General features: G+C 51.1%; 1 protein-coding gene and 1 long non-coding RNA gene across 4 annotated transcripts in view; one reads left to right on the forward strand and one right to left on the reverse strand.

The window, feature by feature from the left end:
- The window catches only part of ECE1 (endothelin converting enzyme 1), a 114,806-nt gene that overhangs the window by 31,429 nt on the left and 57,534 nt on the right, over positions 1-25,843 (reverse strand). For all 3 annotated transcript variants that reach the window (XM_086715931.1, XM_086715932.1, XM_086715930.1), the window contains exons 3-5: positions 20,777-20,918; positions 15,746-15,958; positions 832-953 (exon numbers count right to left, since the gene is read on the reverse strand). In XM_086715931.1, the coding sequence (XP_086572057.1) occupies positions 832-953; positions 15,746-15,958; positions 20,777-20,918 (477 nt within the window). The remainder of the gene's footprint in view (positions 1-831; positions 954-15,745; positions 15,959-20,776; positions 20,919-25,843) is intronic.
- Positions 4,778-10,214, forward strand: LOC147577830 (uncharacterized). Its single transcript, XR_015254528.1, has 2 exons — positions 4,778-4,885; positions 10,004-10,214. It is a non-coding gene; the product is annotated as an uncharacterized LOC147577830 (long non-coding RNA).

Genomic DNA, 25,843 nt, shown 5'->3' on the forward strand with positions numbered 1-25,843 from the left:
CCTCTGTGGGTGTCAGGCAGCCTAGCCAGTCATAGGCAGCCCCTGCAGAGTCCATCCAAGGCTGACTGGGAGGTGCCCAGCAAGAAAGAGTCCTCCCCTGTGAGAGAATGGGAGGCCTGGGGTAACTGGGGCCCTCCTCATGGGGGAGGAGAGGGTTCTTCTTCTTCTTTTTTTTTTTTAAAGAGAGACAAAGACAGTGGGGAGAGGGGCAGAGGGAGAGAATCTTAAGCAGGTTTCACGCTCAGCACGGAGCTGACAAGGCTTGAGCCCACTACCTGGGATCAGGACCCGAGCGGAAATCAAGAGTCAGACGCTCAACCAACTGAGCCACCCAGGTGCCCTGGGGCGGGGGGGAGGGGGTTCTGCTTCAGATCTGAGACTTTCAGTTGGTCCTTCTGGAACATACCCCTCTTCACAAAAACACACCCTCTGCGGAAAGGGAATCAACAAGGTAGAGAAATGCTTTTTCTATAAATACGGCCCCCATCCCACACACAGATGCAGAGAGGCATACATACGTGTGGCACACATCCACAACAGGTGCTGACGCGTACCCTGACACAAATACAGATATTCCCACCCACAGAGACGCATGCGTACACATGAGCACGTGCACACACACACACACACACACACACACACACTCACACACACACACACACTCAGACACACTCAGCCCCGACAGGTTCTACAGTCCAGCTGGGTGTGGTGGTTGGAGACGTGAGGTTGCCAGGCCCCAGTGGTACCTGAGAGCTGGGGTGGCAGCCAGAGGGGCGGAGGCAGGTGGCTCAGGCTGGAAGAGATCCATGAGAGCCTGCTCCAAGAACTCACCTTCTCAATCAGCTCCATCAGGGGCTTGGCCTTAAGCTCCTCGATCCTGGTTTCATTCATACATGCACGGTAGTATACTTGGGCCTTCCTTTCTGCCTCGCTCACACTGGCTGTGGAATTTTCTGGAATGACAAGAGATAGCAGTTTGCAACACGCCCTCAGTTGCTCAGTGGGTAGCACTGAGGGAGTCCTTCTCAGAGCCTCGGTGTTCTCAGCTATAAAAAGACCTAGGACTTCTCCCTGTCAGGTAGCCACAAAGACTCAGTCACAGCGGGTATATGACTGCCCCTGGGCAGATCCTGGGAAATGAGGTGCTTCCTAATTTTTGCTGAGTGCAAATAAGAAAAGCATACCATGTGTCTCCCTGTCTGCCAGGCAGGTTCGCAGACATGTCCCTAGGCTGGCAGCATGGGCCACCCAGGACACCCTGCTTTCCCTGCTGGCTAACACGTGGCCCAGACACCCCCGCCTGGTGTGTGGGACAGAGGCCTGTCTTGGTTTTCAGCCCAGATGACTTCTCTTAGGATAAAGCCTGGAGCTGAATGGAAGCTTCCAAGGCCTCATTCCCTAGGAGTTTCCTTCTCCCTTTCTCCCCTGAGGGTCCAGGCTGTTCATCAGATTTACAGTTCACACAGAGTGCTTTTGCCGTGTCTCTTCCTAACTCAACAGTCAGCACCTCTATCCTTACACCAGGACGCCTGGGAGACCTTGGTCCCCCTCTCCCTGTCCTCAGTGTCCCGGTCCAGGAGCCGCCTGCTGAGGGCCACACTCCTGTACGTGCACCAGCACAGGGCAGGGCCCTGTTTATACCCAGGGAAGGTGACCACATCCTGCTGTTCAGGTCGTGAAGGACCTACTACCTGCCAGAGCTCCCATGCCTGAGCCTTCATCTCAGAGCCCTGCTCCAGATAACGCCTGGGTCCCTGACCCCCTCAATTCTGTCTGTCCACTTTGCTGCCTCCCTGGGGAACCCCTTCCTCACTGCTCCACAGTCACCTTTCCTCATTTCTTTTTTTTTTTTAATGTTTATTTATTTTTGAGACAGAGAGAGAGCATGAATGGGGGAGGGCCAGAGAGATAGGGAGACACAGAATCCAAAGCAGGCTCCAGGCTCCGAGCTGTCAGCACAGAGCCCAACGCGGGGCTCGAACTCACGGATCACGGGATCATGACCTGAGCTGAAGTTGGACGCTCAACGACAGAGCCACCCAGGCGCCCCGTACCTTTCCTCATTTCAAATTCACTTCTCCTGGACCCAGAAACTCCTTCTCTTGCTTCCTTCAAAGATTCCCCCAAACCCCACCTCCTCCATGAAGACTTTTCTGGCAGAACCTTATCCACTCATCCACTAAATAGATGCTAGATGCTCACTCTGTGCTAGGTACTGCACAAGCTTCGGGGACACAAAAGACAATGTCCCCATCCCAGTGCTTCTTCCTTTCTAGTATGATGACACAGATAACAGACAAGAAAACACACGAAGAAAAACGTCCCCCTGGCCCTCCTGTATGGGACACTGTCAAAATCCTACACTCTTCAAGGCCTCTCCCAGAGGCCATCTTTCCTATGGAGCCTCTCCGGAGACGTTCTTTCGTGAAGGCCCCAACATGGAGCACCTATTGAGTGCCAGGCACTGGGCTTGGCTCCAGTTTTACAGACATGAATAAGACCCAGGTAGTCTCTGCCTCCAGGGAGTTCATGGTCTAGTAGTGAACACAGCCAAGCAAAGAAATGACCGGGAGACACGGAGGTGCTTTGGTTAATGCAAATGGCTATGGAGCCCAAAGAAAATTCACACCCTTTGGTGGGGTGAGGTGGGGTCAGGGGGACTCTAGCTCTAAGCCAGTTCTTTTATTTATTTTTTATTAAAAATGTTTTTTAGGGGCACCTGGGTGGCTCAGTCGGTTAAGCGTCCAACTTCAGCTCAGGTCATGATCTCACGGTTTGTGATTTTGAGCCCCACGTCAGGCTCTGTGCTGACAGCTCGGAGCCTGGAGCCTGCTTCGGATCCTGTGTCTCCTCTCTCTGCCCCTCCCCAACTTGTGCTCTGTCTCTCAAAAAATCAATAAGTGTAAAAAACAATAAAAAACTATTAAAAAAAATGTTTTTTAGTAGGCTCTACACCCACTGTGGGGCTCGAACTGACAACCCCTAGATCAGGTGTTGTATGCTCCACGGACTAAGCCAGCCAGGCTCCCTGAGCTGGTTCTTTTAAAGGTAAGAAGTTATTCACCAGGTAGAAATGAGGGGAAAGAGCCTTGGGTTTGGACGAAATTGGAGAGTTTGGGGAAACACGAGAGGCGCACAAGGGCATGCTATCTAGAGAAAAGGTATCCATTTGGAGTGGCCTGTGGTGCAAGGGGCACCCGTCAGCTCCTGACTTGACTTTCAGCGTGGGTCACTTTAGCTCTCCCAGCCCTGTTGCAAAAGCCCACCTGCCCTCCCCCCAATTCTTACCATAACCAGCACCACGGTTTTCTCTGGTCAGAGAGCATCAACCCCCATCTTGCTGAAGTCGGGGTGATGGCCCTGAAGAGGGCATGGGACCAGCCTGAGCTAGTCTGAAGGGAGATGCAGAGACAGAACCCTGAGAGAGACAGTGGTCCAGGGGCCTGAGTGACGAGGGGCTGTGGAGGGTCCACACAGCCCTGGAAGCCACAGCCTGCCATGCCGCTGAAGCCTAGAAACACCTGCGCGTCCCTATTCCCTTCTGGGGCACGAAAGGAAGCCTTCCAGAGGGGAGGGCAGAAATGGGGAGAGCTGGACCTCTCCCTGCTCCTCAGACTCAGGAAGCAGAACTTCAGGGAAAGCAAAAGGGGGGTTTCCAACCCCCCCCCCCCAGAAGCCTTGTTTCTATGACAATGCCTCCCAGCAGCTGGGCTGTTAGAAGGGAAAGCAAAAGAATCATCATTGCTTGCCAGAGCCCGAAAGTAGCGTCTCATCTTCCATATGTGGCTCTGGCCGTGACCCTGAAATGCCAGGGTCGGTGATGGGGGAGTGTGCTCTGTGTACTCTGGCCAATGAGAGGGCCTGGCATCTCCCTCCCCTGCTGCACCAAGGCCACTGAGATAAGAGGCCCAGAGAAAGGCTCCGGAGGAACAGCCTGGCTGTGCTCATTCTAGAGAGTTCCAGGTGCCCATCTTTCTCTGCATTATCGCTAGGCGGTCAGAATGTGTCCTTCAGGCACACACACCCTCCCGCTCTCCTTCGCTGAGAGGCTGCCCCTAATGAGTTCAAACTTCCTTCCTCTGAGCTCCACACCCTGGATCTCACATTCACTTGTTTTTTCACAAATGTTTATTGAGTTCCTATGGTTTGGTGGCTGCCGGACTCAGGGGAGAGTGCAGCAGACCATGCGGATACGCGTCTGTCCACAGAAGGCCTGTAGGCTGGTAGGTGAGACAGCAATGAGATGATCACAAAGCATCTGACTGCACGGAGGGCAAACGCTATGAGGACAGGAGGCCCTGAGAAAGGACGGCGGGGGAGGCCCCAGGGAACCCCTTGCCTGAACTCTGGGCTGAAGGCTGAGCTCAATGTGGCGGGGACACGGGGGCCTGTGCTTGGGCTGCTTCACCCACTAGTTTGTCCTACTTGTCCGTTTCCTCGCCTGAACTCAGAGGAGGGCACAGAGTAGCCCCCAGCAGTATTTGCTGGGAGAACGGAGCCCAGTGTCTGTCTGATGAGGAAGGATGCCATCTCTGGGCGCCGAGAGGGCGATGAGGTCAATGCCTGATGGAGACTGGCACGGGCAGGAAATGAGGCAGGTGTGGCAGGAAGGGCCAGGGGCACAGGCCTCACCAGGAATCGGCATTCACATCCCCTGTATTCCCACAGTGACACGGGCTGGGGCAGGAGCTCTGGGAGAAGGTCCAGCTCCTCCATGGCTCCCCCTGCCTCCCTCTGGTTCATGGAGCCCACTGGGACAACCCTGAGCACCCTCTCCCCTCTCCTCTCTTTCATCCTCTCCCGTGGGGCATCTATGACCTGGAAGGCACTGGGGAAACAGAGGTGAAGCAAGACGGCCAGGTGGCAGGCCACTGCAACAGACGAGGTAAGCGATGGTGCGGGCTTGGGCTGGGGCGACAGCAGAGAAGGGGCGAGAAGCAGTTGGAGTATGAGAGAAAGAGGAGTCTCAGATGCCACTGCATTTCCTTGACCTGAGCAAGGGGTCGAGGGATGGGGAGGGGGATAAGCAGTTCGGTTTCCAACATTTTTAGCTGGAGACGGTCTAGTAGACGCTGAGGTGGAACCCCGGGTGTGGACTTTATAGAGCTAGTGTCTTGAATGACTCTGAGTTCAAATATACTCTGGAGCACACAAATCCCTTAAAACTGCCTATAAGACCCTATGTCGTGCATTCTCAACAGGGACAATACTGCCCCCGAAGGGGGAGAGAATTAGCTCTTAGGGAGCAGAAATATCTTACGCTTTCACGTGTACATATAGTACGTAAACTGTAGGTAGTAGTATCTCTTCTATTCTTACTGGACTTCATGGACGAAATGGATAAATTCTTAGAAATACACAGCCTACCAAGACTGAATCATGATGAAACAGAAAATCTGAACAGACCAATTACTGGTAAGGAGATTGAATCGGTAATCAAAAACCTCTCAACAAACAAAAGTCTAGGACCAGACAGCTTCACCGGTGAGTTCTACCAAACATTCAACAAAGAATTAAGGGACCAATCTTTCTCAAACTTGCCCAAAAGACAGAAGAGATGACTCTTCCAAACTTACTTCACAAGGCCAGCATTACCCTGATACCCAAACTGAAGATGCCCCAAGAAAAGAAAATTATAGGCCAACATTCCTGATGAACATAGACGCAAAAATCCTCAACAAAATATGAGCAAACAGAATTCAATAAAACATTAAAAGGATCATACACCACAAGCAAGTCGCATTTATTCCAGGGATGCAAGGATGGTTCAATGTCCACAATGAAGGATAAAAATTGTATCATCTCAACAGATGCAGAAAAAGCATTTGACAAAATTCAATATCCATTTATGATAAAAACTGTCAACAAAGTATAGAGGGAATGTGCCTCCATGTAATAAAGGCCCACAGCTAACCTCATACCCACTGGTGAAAGCTTTTCCTCTGAGATCAGGTAAAGACTAGGATGCCCACTCTTGCCACTTCTATTCAACATAGCACTGAAAGCTGTAGTCAGAACAATTAGCTAAGAAAAAGAAATAAAAGGCATCTGAATTGGAAAGGAAGAAATACTTAAATCTATCAAGTTAAACACAAGTTATAAATCTTTTCCTCTGTGAATATGGTGAATGAGAGAATAAATGTCTTTTAATTTTGAAAAAAAAAGGGAATGGAAGAAGTAACACTGTTGCTATAATGCAGAGAACGTGATATTACATACAGAAAACCCTAAAGACTCCATCAAAAACCTGTCAGAACCAATAAACAAATCCAATAAAGTTGCAAGATACAACATCAATGCGCAAAAGTCTGTTATATTTCTTTTTTTCTTTTAAGTTTATTAGAGAGAGAGAGAGTGCAAGTGGAGGAGGGGCAGAGAGAGACAGGGAGACAGAGAATCCCAAGCAGGCACTGCATTATTAGTGCAGAGCCTGATTCAGGGCTCAAACTCATGAAGCATGAGATCATGACCTGAGCCAAAATCATCAGACGCTTAACCGAATGAGCTGCCCAGGTGTCCCTGTTGTATTTCTATACTACACTGATAATGAACTATCAAAAAGAGAAATTAAGAAAACAGTCCCATTTACAATTACATCAAAAAGAATAAAATATATAGGAATAAATTTAACCAAGAAGTTGAAAGAGCTGTATATTGAAAACAACAAGATATTGGTGAAAGAAATTGGAGAAGACGCTTAAATGGAAAGATATTCTGTGTTTATAGACTGGAAGAATTAATACTGTTATGCTGTCCATACTACCAGAAGCAATGTACAGATTCAATGCAATCCTTATCAGAATTGCAACGGCATTTTTTACAGAGACAGAACAAATAATCCTAAAATCTATATGGAACCATGAAAGACCCTGAATACCCAAAGTAATCTTTTTTTTTTTTTTTAAAGTAGGCTCCACATGGGGCTTGAAATCATGACCCTGAGATCAAGACCTGAGCTGAGATCAAGCGTTGGATGCTTAACCGACTGAGCCACCCAGGCTCCCCGAGAGTAATCTTAAGAAAGGAGAAAAAAGCTGGAGGCATCATGCTTCCTGATTTCCCTGATTAATGAAGACAGTATGGGCACAGCAGAGGAAACCATCCACAAAATGAAAAAGGCAACCTACTAAATGGGAGGAAATATGTACAAATCACACATCTGATAAGGGGCTTATATCCAAAATATATAAAAAACTCATACAATTCAACAGCAAAAAAAAAATTATTATCTTATTAAAAAATGGGCAGAAGAGGGGTGGCTGGGTGGCTCGGTTTGCTGAGCATCACACTCTTGGTTTTGGCTCACGGTTCATGATCTCACAGTCCGTGGGTTCGAGTCCTGTGTCAGGCTCTGTGCCTGGGATTCCCTCTCTCTCTCTGCCCCTCCCCTACTCATTTTCTTTCTCTCTCTCTCTCAAAAATAAATACATTTTAAAAAATGGACAGGAGACATAAATAGACATTATTCCAAAGAAGACATACAGATGGCCGACAGACACATGAAAAGGTGTTCAACATGACTCATCATCAGGAAATGCAAACCAAAACCACAAGGAGAGACCACCTCATACCTGTCAGAATGACTAGTATCGAAAAGACAAATAACAAGTATTGGTGAGGACGTGGAGAAAAGGAAACCCTCATGCACCGTTGGTGGGAATATAAATTGGTGCAGCCGCTGTGGAAAACAGTATGGAGGTTCCTCAAAAAATTAAAAATAGAACTACCCTATAATCCAGCGATTCTACTTCTGGATATGTACCCTAAGTCAGCAAAAACACTACCTCAAAAACATATGCACCCCACGTTCACTGCAGCATTATTTACAATAGTCAAGATATTGAGACAACCTAAGTGCCCACTGATGGATGAATGGATAAACAAAATGTGGTATACACACACATACACACACACACCAGGAATATTATTCATTCATAACAAAGAAGGAAATCTTGCCATTTGTGATGACATGGATGAAACTCAAGGATATTATGCTAAGTGAAGGAAGTTAGACAAAGACAAATTAAAAAAATATATTACATATAATATATATTTTAAAAACCAAGCTCGTAGATCTAGAGAACAGATAAGTGGTTGTCAGAGTTGGTGGGTGGGGTGATGGGAGAAATGCATGAGCTGTTTTAGTTTATCTCTTTAAAGAAATTGAACTAAAAAAAATAAAGCAGAAAAAATATTAAAAAAATTTTTTTGACATTTATTCATTTTTGAGAGACAGAGACAGAGCACAAGCAGGGGAGGGGCAGAGAGGAGAGACCCAGAATCCAAAGCAGGCTCCAGGCTCCAAGCTGTCAGCACAGAGCCCTACATGGGGCTCAAACTCACGAACTGTGAGATCATGACCTGAGCTGAAGTCGGACGCTTCCGGCAGAAAAAAACCTTTTAGGGAGGGGGCAATTGATGAAAAAAGGTTGAGAAACACTGCCCTTGATGGGGGTCTCCACCCCCTGGTCTGTCTCCAGCCCCTCTCCCTCTTGCTCCCAGATCCCTGCCCCAGGACCACTGTGCTCACTGTCCTGCCTGGAATAATCTTCTCCTCACATCCACATGGTCCATTCTCTCATGATTAATTCAAGTTTCGGTTCAAATGTCCCTATTCTGAAAGCCCATCCCTCCTTGACTGGTGTAGTGACAGTGGCCTCTTACCTTCATGGCCCTGCATCCTACGTGATTGGTTTCAAAGCCCTAATGCTTCACAACATTCCTTATTTACTTGTTTATTTGTTTACTGTTTACTGTCTTCCTTGCTGCAACATAAGTTCCATAAGAAAGGGCTGTCTTATTCCTTACACAATCCCTGCACCTAGTGATGTCTGGCACACAGCTGGTGTATAACATATTAACTGCTGAACAAAGGAATGAATGATGGAATATTCTGGGAGCTCTGCAAAGAAAGGTACCGATCACAACAGCCTGAGGGAGGAGGCTTTGGTTCAGAGTGAAATGAGCCACATTTAGTTTTCTCATGAGGAAAACCTTGGACTCCTCAGAGACATCCCTGCTTGCGCTTACTTTCCAGAAGAAGGTTCCATGGGAGCAGCCTAGCTGCTCAAAAGTATAGCTCCCAGGATGGAGATGGAGGCCATGTTTGAATATGGCGGCACTTCCAGGGCCCCCACGGTATGAAAATCATTTGGCAGCCCAGGGCCAGACAACAGGCCTCCCAATTGCCTGGGTACTTCCTTCCAGGGACCCTGAGTTCCAGAAACTCTGTCAGTCACTTCCCCAAAGTCTCAAAGAGGAAAGACAGCACACCATTTAATCGGCCCACTTCTTCCTCTGTAAGTTTTTATTGGAACACCCTCTCCCACACTGCTCCCAGGGAGGAAACTGATCTCCAGCAGCTGGGTGGGCTGCAGAGATGGGGGTTCCTGGGAATTCTGTGGTTCTGTGGTCCCTGTGCTGCAGAAAGACCATCTGGCCAGGAGCATGTGGGACTCCACATCAGGGCAAGATCTGCACTTGTTTTAGATAAAACCACAGACTCGGTTCAGGCCGTCACAGGCCCCCATCCTGTGAGCAGAAGTGGGGGAGCAGATAAACGAAGCATCTTTTTCTGCAGAAGAACAATAGTAAATGATGAGACCATTACCACGACTGGTATCTACTGCAGGCCAAGTCCTGGCCGAGCTCTACTCATCACCACGCTGACAGCCTGAGGTGATACTATCCCCCATTTCACGGGGAAAGAGAGTGAGGCCCAGGGGGAGGAAGGAACTTTTGTCTAGGGAGGCAAAGCTTATATGCGATGCGTTGGCATTTGAACCCAAGCATTCTTAAGCCATCCTGAGAAAACGAACTGCTTCCTCTCTGTGTGGGTGTGGCTGTGAGTGTGCATCTGGTCCTAACAGTTTCCACCAACGGGTGTTGTTACTATCACGCCCAATTTATAGGCAAGAGGTTGAGTAATGTGCCTGAGGTTCCACAAGCGAGTGGCTGAGGTCAGGGACGTGAGCTCTCTCTGCGTACCTTTCCTTTCCTCCAGGTTGGCAGCACCGAAGCAGTCCAGCCAACCTGGAGAAGCCCTGGACACCCACTCCTGTCCTCAGAACGTGAAAGACGGGCACGCTGCTGCAGATGGAGAGTGTGTTGGACACAGCTTGTCCACAGAGTTTCCAATACGCATGGGAAGATGCAACAAAGCTAGACAGCAGCTACCGGGAAAACGAACCAAAATAAAAGTGCAAGACATATCACAGGGCGACACGATTAACTGCCAAGTCACTGACATGGACAAATTTAATACTGATGGAATGATTCTGTCTCTATTTCTCAGGCAGACTGGCGCTGGGGTAGAAAGAAGGGAGACCACAAATTCCTTGTGGAGTATGGGTTGCTCAAATTATTACAAAAACCAGGCATTAATTTTGCATGCATTAATCTTATAAAATACGGTAAATATGACAGGCACATAGAGCACAATTGTAGCTCAAACTCAGAGAGGCCCTTTGGTAGCCACAGAAGGCCTGGCGGAGGAAGCAGGTTTTTGTTTTTTGTTTTTAAATGTTTTTATTTATTTTTGAGACAGAGAGAGACAGAGCATGAGCAGGGGAGGAGCAGAGAGAGAGGGAGACACAGACCGGGAAGCAGGCTCCAGGCTCTGAGCTGTTAGCACAGAGCCTGACGCGGGGCTCGAACTCACGGACCGTGAGATCATGTTCTGAGCCGAAGTTGGACGCCCAACCGACTGAGCTACCCGGGCGCCCTGGAGGAAGCAGGTTTGAGAAAAGTCCTGTAGGATTGGAAGGGGTGAGGCAGGTAGTCCATACGGCAGAATAATCTGCGTTAAGAGCACAAGCTGGAAAGCCTGGGGCAAGGCCCAGCCTAAGGGCGAGAGGTCTAGCTGCATCCTTCCCCTGATGAAGGGAGGCCATGCTCTTGCCTCCCCAAGGCCTACGAGGACAGCCCAAGCCGGCAACTTGGGTGGGTGGCAGAGTGTCTCTTGGGTGAGGCACCTCTGTCCCATGAAGCTGAGGTCAGCCCTCCCAGCCTGTGAGCTGCAAGGACATGTCACAGTGGCATCTGGCAGACTTCAGTCCACCTGCTACAGGTCTGCCTGGATATCCTCTGGGGGGGCCAGAGTGAATTCACTGTTCGGAGAAAGGAGTGGCTCGCCCAAGGTCAGCCTGGTCAGCTGACACAATACTCACCAGCACTCTGAATGCTCCTTCTCCTTCCAGAGGAGCCTGCCCTAGGCCAGCTTGGCCAGCCTGGGCACCCCCTGCACACTCCACTCCCCATCAGCTCCGGCCCCGCTCCTGAGGCCAGCTGGCTGACCCCTATGTCCTGCAGAAGCTGAAACCAGTCTGGCCTTGAGCCCAGGAATGCACTGGCCCATGTTATGCACTGGCCCATGTTTCCGCATTTTTTGTCACCCACTCACCTGCCTCCTGCCCCTTCGGGGGTTTCCAGGTGTCAAAATCCCAGATATCAAGGCCCACAGGTGAGGGGCCACTTCCAGACTAATTCCCAAGAGTGAGCCTGGCAGGAAGGGGACTCTAGGATATTCCTTCTGGTCATAAGCTTCTGTTCAGGAGGATTTGGGGGTGACCTCACCTGCTGTGTTCATCAGGCTTGGGCCAGGTCCCACCTAGACTGGAGAGCTTAATCAAGCTGCCACTGGGAAAAAGGAGGTTGGTGAATCGTGCTTCTAGGCTGCTCTGTGGCCTCTGCATGGTGAATCTGACTCAGGGGTGTCAGTAGAAAAAGAGTGCAAGTTTGAGGCCCCACAGCTCCGGGGCTAAATCTCACTACTTCCTAGGTATTTGTGAGTCTCATCTGTACAGTGGGTATATACATCCACAGCTTAAATAAAATAATACAAGTAAACAACCTAGCATGGTCATGGATATGCCTTGTACCTCTTTCCCTAATAACTAGGTCCACATCAGTGCCTCTAAAAGAAATAAAATAAGCAATAATGAGGTTTTCTTCAGCCACCGCACTAATCCTTACAACATTGCCATCAATGCTCTGAGTCAGTTCCCACCTTACAGACGAGGAGCCCAGTAGCTTCTCTGTGGTCGCACGGCTTGTCAGGGAGAGGTCTGGGCTGGCGCTCACTCAGGACACCGAGAAGGTGGTGCTGCTTTGGCGAGCACTTACTAGGTGCCAAGCTCTGTGCTAAGCACGCTGACCTAGCACATATAAGCCCATACTCATGGTAACCTTGGGTTAGATGGCATCATTACCCCCATTTTAGAGATAACGAAACTAAGCCGGAGAGGAGGCGGGTCACTTGTCCAAGGCCACACGAGTGATAAGCTAGCGTGTCAAGGCTGCCTGACTTCAAAACCCTGCAGTCTGGCCTCCTGATCCTACCAGACCCCGGCCGCAGGGTCAGGGGCTTGAACGCATGGTTCTGGCTGTTCCGTACCCAGCACAGCACAGCTCTCCACCTGCACCTTGACTCTCAGGGATAGGATGGATGTTAAGGCCAGAGCATGGGACTAGAGCCCACTCCTCATGGCCCCTGCCAGCTGGGGGGAGGGTCGGGGGATGGGGGATGGGGCATGGACTCAGTCCTGGCAAAGACCCAAGGTCCTCCTGATAAGGACTGGCAGGAGCATAGGCCGTGGCCACACAGGAGGGCCAGTCCTGGGCCTACACTGGAAAGTTAGAAGGCCTCTCTGCCTGTCTTCTCCGTCTCCTCTCGGTGCTAACTGCTCCCCAGGGCTGGAGCCCGTCTCCATCCAGGACCAGCAATGTATCCTCAGCAAAGTCCCTTAATGTCTCTGAACCTGTTTTCTTATCTATAAAAAGGGAACAAGAGTTCCTAAGTCCCAGGGAGGCTGTGAGGATGAAGAAGGCAATGGATATAAAGAACCTGGTACAGGGGCGCCTGGGTGGCTCAGTTGGTTAAGCGTCCCACTTCAGCTCAGGTCACGATCTCACAGTCTGTGAGTTCGAGCCCCGCGTCGGGCTCTGTGCTGATAGCTCAGAGCCAGGAGTCTGCTTCAGATTCTGTGTCTCCCTCTCTCTCTGCCCCTTCCCTGCTCATGCTCTGTCTCTGTCTCAAAAATAAATAAAAACATTAAAAAAAAAATTAAAAAAAAAAAAAGGACCTGGTACACAGCATGGCAAGCAGCAGACACTCAAACATCAGTTTCCTTCTCTCCTTCCTTCAGACCCTCAATGCCCCGCACTGCCAGCAAGATGGGCGGGAGTCATAGCCGCCCCTTATATCTGAAGGAGGTGGGGTGAGACGGTGGGGGGAAGGACACCTGGCCCCGATTCAGGCAAGTCCCAGCCATGCCACCTACTAGTCTGTCCTGTGGATGCCTCTGGACTTTAGTTTCCTCATCTATCAAGTGGGGTGAATGATACCTTCCCCGTTCCTACCTACAGGATCGAATAAGGCGACATCTACAAAAAGAGCTCTGTAAACTGTAAAGGACTGTGCAAAGGTCGAAGGTGAATCATAACTACAACACTAACATACACAGCAGCCGCCCCACTATGCCCGGCCTAGGCAATGAGCTTTATTTTTTTTTAGTTATATTTATTTATTTAGAGAGACTGCGTGTGGGTGTGAGAGTGGGGGAGGGGCAGAGAGAAAGGGAAAGAGAAAATCCCAAGCAGGCTCCGTGCTGTCGGCGGAGAGCCTGATGATGTGGGGCTCCCTCCCACAAACCACGAGATCATGAGCTGAGCCGAGATCAAGAGTCAGACGCTTAACCGACTGACACCCAGGTGCCCTGGCAACGCACTTTAAATACATTTTTCCCACTTTATTTTTGTAACCTGGAGGAGGCACGGTTCCCATTATACTGATGAGAGGAGAAGCCCTGAGAGAGAGGCCATGTCACTGACCTGGGATCACAGAATAAGTGGCAGAGGCAGGATTTGAACCCAGGTCCTGGTGACTAACGGAGAGGCCCTAGGCCATCTTGTTTCCTACTTGGACTATTCTCCTGCATTGGTTGTTGGTCTGTGCCAAGCCCTTGGCTGTCTTTAGGTGCTAGAGAAGGGACATCCTGAATTCTAATCTGGCTACCATAGACATATTTGCCTCTTAAGCAAATATGAACTTCTAGTTCTGAACTCAAAGGCGGTGTCCCCTTTCAGAGATACCTAGACAGCATATAGAGGGCGGGGGCTCTGCTGTCCCTGGCATACTGAGTTCCTTCAGCCCCACCTCCACACACTACCCTGCTCTGATCCTCAGGGAGACAAACTGCAAGTTGGACTGCAGAGGGGGCTGCCGAGGGGGGCCTGCCCAGGAGCCACAGCGGGCCAAGGAGACATGGTGGGTGGGCCTCACCCAGCAGCAAGGGCACTTCCTTCCACCCCCGGGGGCTGGCATAGGAAAGAAACGATAGGTCGCCTTAACCTGGTCTGCTTATTTTCACCATCATCAAAAAGGCACAATTGCCTGAGATTCGTAATTGTCAAGTTAGAATTTTTTCCTGTCTCATAGAAAGGTTTCTGTCCCCTTTGGGGTCTCTTCTTATATTTTACCTACTTTTGAGTACCTTGAAGGTATTTTTAAAAACTTAGTAAGTATCTGTTGAATCGGTGAATCTAGATTCTGTCACTGATGGCTTTTCATGATCTAGCCTCTCCCAGCACCCAGGACGGGGCTGGGTCAGCAGGAGAGGGATGGCAAAGGTCTCAGCTGCAGAGGGGTTCAAGTCAGGATCTATGTCGTGGTGGGTGTTGCGAATTCACGTGGGAGACGACCCCAATGGGCAGGTGTTAATTCAACAAACATTATCCAGGGTTAACCCTGCAAACAAGACGGGCGTGGGGCTCTAACCTAAGGATGAAACCACCAACACCAAGGTCAACTAGAGGTGTCCGAGGCCCAACAAGGTGCAAAGAGGAGAACTTCAGTTAGACGGTTATCGTGCAAACCCCACCACCACGAGGCCAAGGGACGGCCCTGCCTGCAATGCATAAACTCTCAGTTAAACTGTTCTAACTTTCATCTGCTCACAACCTTAAAGTCTGACCAAGTGTGTTCACCTTGGTTCCCTTGGCTCACAACTTTCAAAGCTCACAGCCAATTCCGGTCCAAACTAAGCCACAGCTTAAAGCCACAAAAGCAAGGGCCACAGCTACCAGTCCTCGCGAACCTACTATGCGCCGCACATACTGCACGAACCCTTTACACGTGTGCTGTATAGTTCTCAAAACTCCGAAGTTTGGGTATTATTAGCCCCATTAAAAAAAAATTTCTTTTGGGGGCACTTGGGTGGCTCAGTCAGGTAAGCACCGAGTCTTGATTTCAGCTCACAGTCATGAGATGAAGCCCCGCGTCCATGCTTAGGACTCTCTCTCTCTCTCTCTCTCAAAATAAAGAAATATTAAAAGAAATTCTTTTAGTTAAAGTATAGTCAACACACCATGTTACATTAGTCCCAGGTGTACAACACAGTGATTCGACAAGCCTACACACCGTGCTGTGTTCACGGCAAGAGGAGCTACTGTCTGTCCCCACACAAGGCTATTATGGTACCACTGACTACGTTCCCTGTGCTGTACCTTTCATCCCTCTGTATTAGCCCCGTTTTTATAGATGAAGGGACTGAGGCTCAGAGACAAGTAACTTACTCTGGACCACACAATGAGTGACGGGGCAGACATTTTAACCCGGCTTCATCGACTCCAAAGCCTCTGGTCTTCCCTTCCATCAAGCTCTTGCTCTAACCAGGCCTGGCCAGGTAGGTCCAGCCGACGGCTTCCCTCTGCAGCCCACGCACTGGCCTCCCTGCTGGGTGCTTACCGAGGAGGTGCTTGATGATGGCTTGGTTGTGTTCCCAGAGGTTGCTAAAAGTCCCCCAGCGTGAGTGGCCGTCAGGCACGGGGTTGGCTTTGATCCAGCCGCCACAGGCGTAGGTGAAGAAGTCCTGGCAGGGGTCCACCGTGGGGTCCATAGAACTCAAGATGGAGCTGGTCACAGAGACGCAGGCCTCACTTAGGCACACTGAGGGGGTTCCTGGCAGGGGTCAAGGATAAGAGGGCAGTGAAGGGCAGGGAGAAGGCTGTGGGAATATAGCGCAGGTGGCCTGGGGTGCCATGGCCCACCCCAGCCTTGACCAACTGGATTTGGAGCTGGATGGTCACTAGACTTCTAGAGACAAGTGATTTCAGTAGATTAACAATTTCCTGGCTTATAAAATAAGACTTTTTTTTAGCTCCCTTTTTAAAATGCTTTCTGCGGCTCGAAAAGTACCCAGAACAGAGGTGTTTCTCTTAATCAGTCCTTCCTTTCATAAATATTCATTGATTTTTTTATTATTCCCGGATGCTCAACAAGTTGATTCACTCATTCATGCAATCATTTATTCAACAAAATAATTACTGAGTTTCTTCCAGGGTCTTATTGAGTATGGTGTGACAGTGTGTGCGCAGGTGTGTGTGTGTGTGTGTGTGTGTGTGTGTGTGTGCATGTGCATGTGTGTGGTGAAGGATATAAAAGGCATAGTCTTTCCTTCAAGAGCTAATAATTTATCTGGGGATACAGACATTATACAAGAAAAGTTAAATCACGACAGGAGGAGAAATGTCTGTCATTTATTCTATAAACATAAACTGAGTATATTTGGTCCGTGACAACTGGGTGATACAGACAATATGGTGCCAGGACTTAAGATGAAGGAGAGCCTATTAGGAACAGAAAAAACTATGACAAATCTTTCCCACTGAGTACAAGGTGGGAGATTATCTCATTGACTCTCAAAGAAACAAAAACAAAACAAACCTAAGAGACCATTTTGCTCAAGGCCATTTTTATATACGAGGAAACTGAGGCACAGAGAAGTTAAGTACCTTGTTCAATAGCCAAAGTACCCCATCCTTTCTCTGTTCTGTCTCCTATAGGCCTGGAGGGGTGCTATCCCAGCAATGACAGGAGGCATCTGCCAGGTGCCTCCCTAAGGAGGGGTGGTAACCGGTGCAGGTGGGCCATGGGGAGGGCCACCAGATACTGTAAGTGCCCCCAGTGAATCAGCTGCCTCTGACCCGGCTCTCCTAGGACATGGGGCAGAGGCAGTGAGGGCTCATCGAAGGTCAGAGGCAAGAAGAGGGGCCGGACCCCTGCCTCAGCATTGGTCAGAGGGCTCCAGCAGAGGAACTAAACTGGGCAGCCTTAGCAGCCAGAGATCCAGCCTCATGACTAAGAACACAGGCCCAGCTGGATCATTCGTTGACATGCCACACGGGCAACAAGAGGGACTTTACACACGTGTGTTATCTCATTCAGGCCTCACTGCAGACAGGAGATACGGCTGTGACGCCCGGTTCAAAGAGAAGGAAACTGTGTGAATGAATGGAACGCGGTCATCCGGCTGAGGGGGAGAACCGAGGCTGAACCAGCTCTGTTCTGCTGCAGCAACTCCAAGGCCAGGTTCTCAGTTTTCCCTCACCGCCTCTTTGCCGGTCACATCAGGTCTGGGGCGGCCCTTCTCTCAAGTTCAGCATCCCTACCACACAGGGAGGAGTGTGGCAGGGCCGGGGCTGGAGGCTCTGAGACCTGGGTTAAATCCCAGCTTTCTGATTCTGGCTGAGACTTGTGCAGGTGACCTCATCTCCCTGAACCTCAGTTTCTCCACCTAGAAGCGAGGAAGCACAGTGGACCTGACTTCACTGTGATGATGGCCGCCTTCGTGGCTGGGCCCGATGTTCCCAGCCCAACCTTCAGAGAGCAGGAAAGGATACAGAGTCTGGCACCAGCCTGGCTGGGGTGGCCTGTGGGCTTTTTAATATCCGATGACAGTCACCAAGTCTGGTAGGGCTCACAGGAGCCACACGATAGCATAAAAATCAAGGTAACCTTATTGTGAGGTAATTACTTGTTTGGAGAGAACTATGCAACAATTACAAATTACCAGCACGTCAGGCAGGAAAACAGAGAAAGGAAGCGGCAGGAATATGGTGCCATTTAACTGTCTCTAGGTGAGACCATCTCAGTTCCAAGTCGCACGGCCCACTCCCCACGAAGGAAAATACATTTCCTAGAATCTTTAGGGTGGGTGGGGGAAGGGGAAGAGCGTTTCTGCGTAGTTTGAAAAAGCCTATTCACTATTATGATAGAACTTCATATTCGGGAAAGGAAAAGAATACCTATTGTTTTTATACAACAAACTACAGGAAGTGAAGCCTGACAAAATCTTGGCTTGTGGGAATGCCCAGAAGACAGATTGCAAGATGGTGATTCTTGGGGAACAAGACATGTCAGAATCTGCATGCCAGCGTGCGTGGGAGAGACGGTGGGGGGCGGGGGGTGGGGAGATCCCGGATGAATGGTTTTTGGGGTTATCATGAGAGGACTTGGGTTTAAACACAAAAGAAGAAACCAGTCTCCAGGAGTTACTCTGAGAGGCCTGAGTTCTTCACGAAAGCACCCAGTCTGCTAGGTACCAAGCTAGTGCTTAAGCAACAATCATTGGTTGTTTACCTGCTTAATGGTTTGTATATCTTTTCTCGCTATTCCTGACCCAGCGGGGGCTTAACACGTATTTGATCAATTAATTGTTTCCAGGCCCCCCCCACCATCTAACATCACGGTCAACACTTTCAAGGCTTCAGCTGTTGAGGAAAACCTTCCCAGACCCTCATTCTTTGCTGGGCCCCTTGGCTGGCTGCCTGGCTGTCCGCTCTCTGAGCACAGACTACGCTGTGTCATGACTGTCTCCCTGTCTCCCTCCCCAGCTGGAACGTGAGCTTGAGGGTAGGGCCAGCACCTTACTCACGTTCACATCGCCTTTGTTCGGCACGGTACTTGGTACCTAACAGCTGTCCGACATGTGTTTGTTGAATGAATGAATGAGTGAATGAAATGAGCTTTGTCCAGGACTTGGTCACCACCTGCAGAGGCGGAAAATATTTCTTCCTTTGAGGATGTGTGCGATCAGTCGAGAAAGCAGGAACAGCCCCAGATCTAGTTCACAGACACACCTGTCTGGGCAGTGCTGGGCCTCAACACCGAGTAAGACACTTAAGAATATTTTCTGGGAGAATTGGTGTGTGTTGTTGCCACTGTTTGTAAAGCACCTGCAAGTTTCTGGAAAGCGGGGTGCAGGGTGAGGGTAGACAAATATGTATGTAAGGGCCCAGACATAACTTTGAGATGGTCTTTCAGAATCATCAGAGAATGTGCTTCGACTAGCCTGATGTTTGCTCAGGTGTGGCCAATGCCAGCACCTGCTGACAGGCATGAGGTTACTGTCAATATCTGGGGTGGCCACTGCTTTCCCTGGTCGAGGCAGCCAATGAAGACACATCAGTTGGCTCAGGGCTCATGAGATCCCCCATCCAGGCCCACCTGGGGGGAGAGGTCCTTTCATCCCGGTCCAGACTGGGGACCCCCTCCTGCGGTCCTCAGGGGGCCCTGATACAGGCCGAAGCAAGACTGCTCCCTGTGGGCCCCACCTGGGATCCAGCCCTTGGTGGCTCCCTTCTAGTTTCTGGGAACTCCTGGGGCACTCTCAGAGAGCCTGATCGAGGGGGCTGAAAGGATGACTCGGATGAGGTCCTGCCCTCTCTCCAGGCCCTCAAACTCCTTCCCCCTCCTAGTCTAACATGGCCAGCCATGCAGGCTAGCAACTTCACAGTGGGGAAGGCCCAGAGAAGCCTGGAGTGAATGCTCCCAGATCCCATGAGGGGTCATAATCTCTCTGACGGGATGAGTAATCAGGTGACCAAGTAGGTGGGGTTGGACCCCGAGCAAAGCCCCCAGAGGCTGCTCAGATGGACCATCTGCCATCGGAAAGCTAGATGTTGGGGCATAAGGGTGTGAGAGACCCTGGAATCGGCAGGACTCCCATCCTTGTTTCTTATCTTGACTCCACCCTTTCCAGTTCCATAAGTGCTTACTGAGCATCAACTCTACATGAAGTACTTGACTAGATCCTCTCAGCCAAACACAGACGGCCAGCCTCAAACCTGACAGCAGGATCAGAGGGGCCCGATCATGCCGCTAAACAAGGTACGATACAGAAATGTGATAATAATGTGTACAAATGAAGTACACAGAGGGCGGCTGGGCCGTGACAGGACAGCTGTTCTGAGGGTTCTAACACGCACTGGGGTGCACCCCAATCACAAAGGCAGGTGGGGCGTGCCAGCCTCCAGTTGAAATCCGGCTGCCCTAGTCACTTCTGCACCAGCCATGTAACCTTGAGCAAGTCACTTTGTCTCACTGCCTCAGTTTCCTCAGGTGTAAAACGGGGCCCAAAGTAACCACACCTCAAAGGCTTGCTGTGAGGAGGAAATGAGATTATGTGTGTGAAGAAGAGGTGGGGTGTTGGGTCCACGGAAAGTATTAAGTAAACGGAAGCTATTGTTGCTATTTTGTTGGAACTAAGGATGATGGACAGTGCCAGACTGTGCATCTAATCAGCCCACATCCTAACAATAACAGCACTCAGAGCTCAGGTTAAAGAAGTCCTAATAGGCACCAGGTATGTGATAGACATTATCTCTAATCCTCAGAGCCAGCCCCAAATTGGACACCATTTTCCCCATTCACAGTAGAGAGGACACAGGCTCTGGGAGACTAAGTGACTTGTCCAAGGCCACACAGATGATGAACGGCTGGGCCAGTGTTTGGACTCACGTCCAAAACCTTTACACTACCCACGCTGTCCACCTCCCGTGTCTCAGTCCATCTCAGCACCGAGCCACCCAGACCCACTCTCTCCTTGGCCTTGAAGGCCAGTCCCGGCTTGAGCAGGGAAGCCCTCTTGCACAAGTGGCTGGACAGAGCCGAAGGCAGGAGTGAGTCAAGCCCACATCGAAACCCAGAGGCACCTACTTGTCTGGTATTGAATGCCCAGGGCTGCCAAGCAGGCCACCAGTCCGGCCGCCAGAAGTGCCACCAGCACCACCAGTCGCTTCTCCATCTGGGTCCGAGCAGCCCAGCATCTCTGGCCACTCCGGGGGCTGCGGAAGTTCACCTGCAGGGAAGGAGGCAGGAGGGGCGGGGAGGACGTGAGCCTGGGCCTCCCCCTCCCCAGGAGCAAGGGGCTCCTCAGCAGGCCTGGGCCCCGGGGAGCCATCAGGGCTGCCCTTGGCCTCAGGGGTGGTCCGGTTCCCACGGAATCAGTCCTAATCCAGGAAAGGAACAGCCACCCTGCTCAGCAGCTCGGATTAGCTCCTAAATGCTAGAGTCAAGCCGCTCAACCCAGCCGGACTTGTGTTTTTTGTGTTACCCGATACGGGTCGAAGAAAAAAAAAAAGAAGAGCTCTTCCCTGTTTCTCCAGCAAGGAGTTCAAAAAAGAACAGGATGTTTGGACTTGGCATCCAGTGAGCGTCCAGCTGGGCTCTTCTCAGAGCCCCCGCACCGGCAGGCCAGGATGACATAAGCACAGCTCGCACTTCCCAGGAGTGTGGACATCCTTAGCTCATTGCTCCGAGTCCCGTGAGGGCTGTGTTATTAGTTCTCCTTTACAGATGAGGAAACCGAAGTTCAGAGAGGGTGAGACCCCTGCCTCTCATCACACAGCTAAATGGGGAGAGATGGGGTTTGAACCCACGTCTGTTGATTCCAGAGCCCACCAGGGGATCAGGGACTCGAGTCTGGGAGGTGTCAGGGGAGATGCAACGGAGAGATAGCTCCACTGAGGCAGGCCCTCAAAGGGAGGAAAAAATGTCCCCGGCCTAACGATCTAGCTAAACAGGAAGGGAGGCACAATGAGAGGAAGTGGAGGGCGTGGCAGGGCCCTTAGGGCTGAGGAGAGACAAACTGGCCAACAGCACTCAGATCCCTCAGCCCAGGCCTTCACACCCCAGACCAGCTCGGGGGAGCCCCCCCCTCCATTCCAAGAGGTGCTTCCTGCAAAAGCCAGGGCCACAGGACAGGAGGCGTCCCCCAAAGGTGGGGCTCGGCTTAGTGACACGGCGGTGTGCCAACAGCTGAGCACCGGCTCAGGGCCATGTTGGAAATGCTGGGAGGAAGATAGACTCCCTCGCTTTCAGCTGCTCACAGTCCAGCAGGAAGGCAGATACAGAAACAGACTAGGGTGGGAAGGGGTGGGGGTGGGGGCGTCCAGTCAGGGAAGGCTTCCTGGAGATGCAGACGCTTGTGCTGGGTGTTGAGGAATAAGTAGGACTGGCTGGCTGATGGGGAAAGAATGGAGAGAGGGGGCAAGGCCTAGATCCTAAGGGGCACTACAAGCCCATTTAAAGAACGAAGACATCTTCTGGAGGGCTGGAATGACATGACTGGAGTTGCCCTTTGGAAACACCAAGGTGGAGGGAGTGAGGCTTGCTGGGGTGTGGGCACGCAGGCGGGGAGACCTGTAGTTGCCGGCGGGGGGGTGGGGGCGACGGGTGGGGACCTGCCAGGGGAGATGAGGAGACTCAGATTCTGACCTGCAAGTGCCTCCCTAAAAGCTCAGGGGGTGGCTGTCCCCGGGAGCCAAGTCACAGCCCTCAGGGAGCCTCACACTGGCACTTGGGGGTCTGAGGTTGGTCACCTTAGGGAAAGGCACCACGCGGCCTCATGCTCATCCCGGGTATTTTCTGGGCAGGAAATGACTGGGAACTGCTACACCAGAGAAAGGGGAACACAAGGACTTTATGTGGAGGACAAAAAAAAAATTATGTTCTGAAACCAACAAAAGGAACTTGGGGCCTAGTCATATTTCCGAGGAGGGCCAGGCGGCTCCCGATACCGAAACAGCTGTGTCAGGTGGAGGGAAGGGTGCCACCTCCTGAAACCCCTTTCTCAAGAATGGTTTCAAAAATGTGAGAAACGAGAGACGCCCGGGTGGCTCAGTCGGTTACACGTCCGACCTCGGTTCGGGTCATGATCTCGCGGTTTGTGGGTTCAAGCCCCGAGTCGGGCTCTGCGCTGACAGCTCGGAGCCTGGAGCCTGCTTCGGATTCTGTGTCTCCTTCTCTCTCTGTTCCTCCCCTGCTCTCTCTCTCTCTCTCTCTCTCAAAAATAAATACAGATTAAAAAAGATATTTAAAAAAAAATGTGAGAAACGAAGATTCTGACCAGGCTCCTGCTGTGAAGTGAAAACTGTGGGTCGGGAGGGCCTGGTGCAGTCAGCCTGGGACGCTGCTAAACGTGTTCCCAGCACTGGAAGGCTTATAAAGTGCTTTCTCCTCAGCATCAATTCTCGCACTGACTTTTCACCCCTCCTGCCACACTGGCCCTGGCCCGTCTCACCGTCTGCCTCCACCTGAGGCTTCTCAGCCTCCCGTACCATGGCCCAGCTCATGGGGCGAGGGGGTGAAAGGCAAAGAAGCAGGGAGGCCTTGGTTTAAGATGCACCCCTCTGCCTGGTGCCGGCTCTCGGAAGCCAGGGAGCACAGCCATCAGGCCTGGGGGAGCGGGCCGACTTACCATCTGCAGGGAGAGCAACACCTTGGTGTGAGGAATATGGTGAAAGGGAGGGAAGGAGGCAAGGAAGGGAGGGAAGAAGATGAAAGGAACAGAGAGAAGGAGAGAAGAGTCACAAAAGTAGCCAACACTTGAGTTCTTTCCCTGTGCCTGGCTTCGTGCTGATTCTGTTTGGTTGCTGGATGAGGCTACTCTCTTTTCACAGCATCCTTAAGAGAAGGTACTATAGTAGCAGCTCCAGAAGAAACACAGGAAGTAGGGGAGGAGAGAGAACCGTGAAAGAAACCTCTCTGTCTCCAGAACCCGCAGCCTCAGCCCCACGGCCGTACTGCCCCCGAGGAACATCAATAGAGCCGAGCCTCATTGTTTAGCATCAAGCAAACAGATGGTGCTCGATGCAAAAGTGAATCAAAATTAAGTCCGAATTAAATTATGAATGCAGTTCCAGGAAGAAATGGCAAACAGGAGTTGAAAATAGGATTTTTAACCTTTGTCATGTTCTTCGCTCAACTCACACTGAACTAGCTGAGGGCCTGCTGGTTTCTTGACAAGCCTCGTCTCTGAGGGCAGAAGGAATCCAGAGACACCCCTCTGGGGCAGAAGTCCCCCGGAGGCACCGCGCCCAGATCCAGGGGCCTCTCCAGGAGAAGCCGTCCAATTCCTGGAGCGGTGGACAGGGCCAGGCTGCGAGGCCCTTCTCTCTGAGCCCTGTGGTCCTCGCCCTGCCTCCTTCAGAACATCCAGCAAGTTGAGGTCACAGCAAGGGGAGGACACAAGCGGTTTCTCACATTCCTTTTGGAAATGAGGGCACGGAGCCGGTCTGCAGCGACTCGGAGGCTGGGGGGATTTGAGTCAGGCAGCCCACTCCGTCTCGGGAGAGGTGACTGGGAGTGGCCATCAGCCAAGGAGCAGAGCTGCCAAAGCCTGGAAGATGGTGCTGAAAATTACTTTAAATGCTCAGCTCATGGGTGGGCTTAATATCCTATTTATTGTCACGGTGAGGCAGAGAGAGAAAACCGAAGGAAAAGGATGCCTTCAAAAGAGACAGGTGGAGAGGGAGACAGAGGAGGAAGGAGACAGGCAAAGCCAGAGAAACAGAGAGAGAGAGAGAGAAAGAGATTGAGCTGTCCAGCCTAGGGGTTCCCAGGGTTTCCACAGCCAAGGGAACAAAGCCCTAATGAGGGATAAATATTCGGTTACAGAAGGGAGTGCTTGGCTCACCTAGGCTTACAGCAAGAACAAGTTCTGCAGGCAAGGACGGGACCTGACTGCCTGGGGCCCAGGAGACAAGCCAGCAGGAGAAGGGGAGGGGAGTGGGGCAAAGCCTGGTTTTCAGAGGAAGCAGGGGGTCAGGAAAAGAGGCAGAGGTTCTTCCTGAGCCACTGCCAGGTCCCCCAGCGACCTGGGCTGTGCAGAGAGGCAAACAGGAGTCAGTCCGGCCAAGGGTTTGGCAGGGAGCCCATCCCCGCTGCAGCCCAAGAGCCTGGCCACCCCACGAGGGCTGGCAGGGTGACCGGACTGCCTGCTTCCAGCCAGCCTCTCAGAGCAGACAGACCATGACCAGTGAAGTTTTTATATAGAGGACTTCCAGCTGAGGCCATGGAGGCCAGCCCAGAGCAAAACATAATGTCTTCTTGTCCTCCCACCTCTTCCCTGAGCCCTACCTGTCCCCTGCCTTCGTGCCAGACTCTCTTCCAATGACTGATAGTAGCTTATCAGTAGCACCCCGCAGTACCTGCTGTGGGGTGGAGGGCTCCTTCCATCTAGACAGGAACCAAAGTCTAGTTTTTAGGAGAAGCACGTTTCCAGCTCTCTTTTCTTCCCGGAAGGAACACCCAGCTACCAAAGGTGTGAGAAAAGGGGGGCGTCAAAGGTCCGCCTCGACTTTATCAAGACCCCTGCATGTATGTGTGTCTGTGTCGCTGGGCAGTCTCTGAACCTCCATCTCCTATCTTTAAAATGAGGAAGCCAGATGAGGTTCCAGGTCTGACCATCTCAAATTCTAGAAGAACTTGAAAGCCAGGAGTGTAAGGCCCAAATGGGGAGATGAGCCGAAATGACCTGCTGGTGAGCACAGAGGTCTTTATAAAGTACTGAGCGGGCTTGTGCCTGAAATCGCCCTCGAAGGACAGGCCTGTGTGTGGCAGGGAGAGAAAAACGAGAAAACCACCATTAAGAATTAAATACCTCAGCTTTCTCTTCTCTTGAAACAATTGATTTTTTACGAGCAACAGGATGGGTTTCACAGGCTTTGATAACAGTCACGGCCACCGGCTCTCCAGTTTAGGCTGCAGGTATCACTTTAGCTATTTCCCTTTGAGTCACTGAAATGGTGTGTGCTGGGCTGCTGGGGAGGCCAGGCAGCCGGCCCGAGCAGAGCAGAGGCTCCAGAGAGCAGGGTGGTTACCTTCAGGGCATCACTGAGATCTCACACCTGGTGAGTCACGACAATTCCGATAGCAACCCAGTCCATTTTCTGAGCACTATGCAAAATGCTTTCACTTACACTGCCTCATTCTAATCTTTGC

The sequence above is a fragment of the Puma concolor genome, chromosome C1 (assembly GCF_028749965.1).
Source record: "Puma concolor isolate L17-30 chromosome C1, mPumCon1.1.hap2, whole genome shotgun sequence".
NCBI lineage: Eukaryota > Metazoa > Chordata > Mammalia > Carnivora > Felidae > Puma > Puma concolor.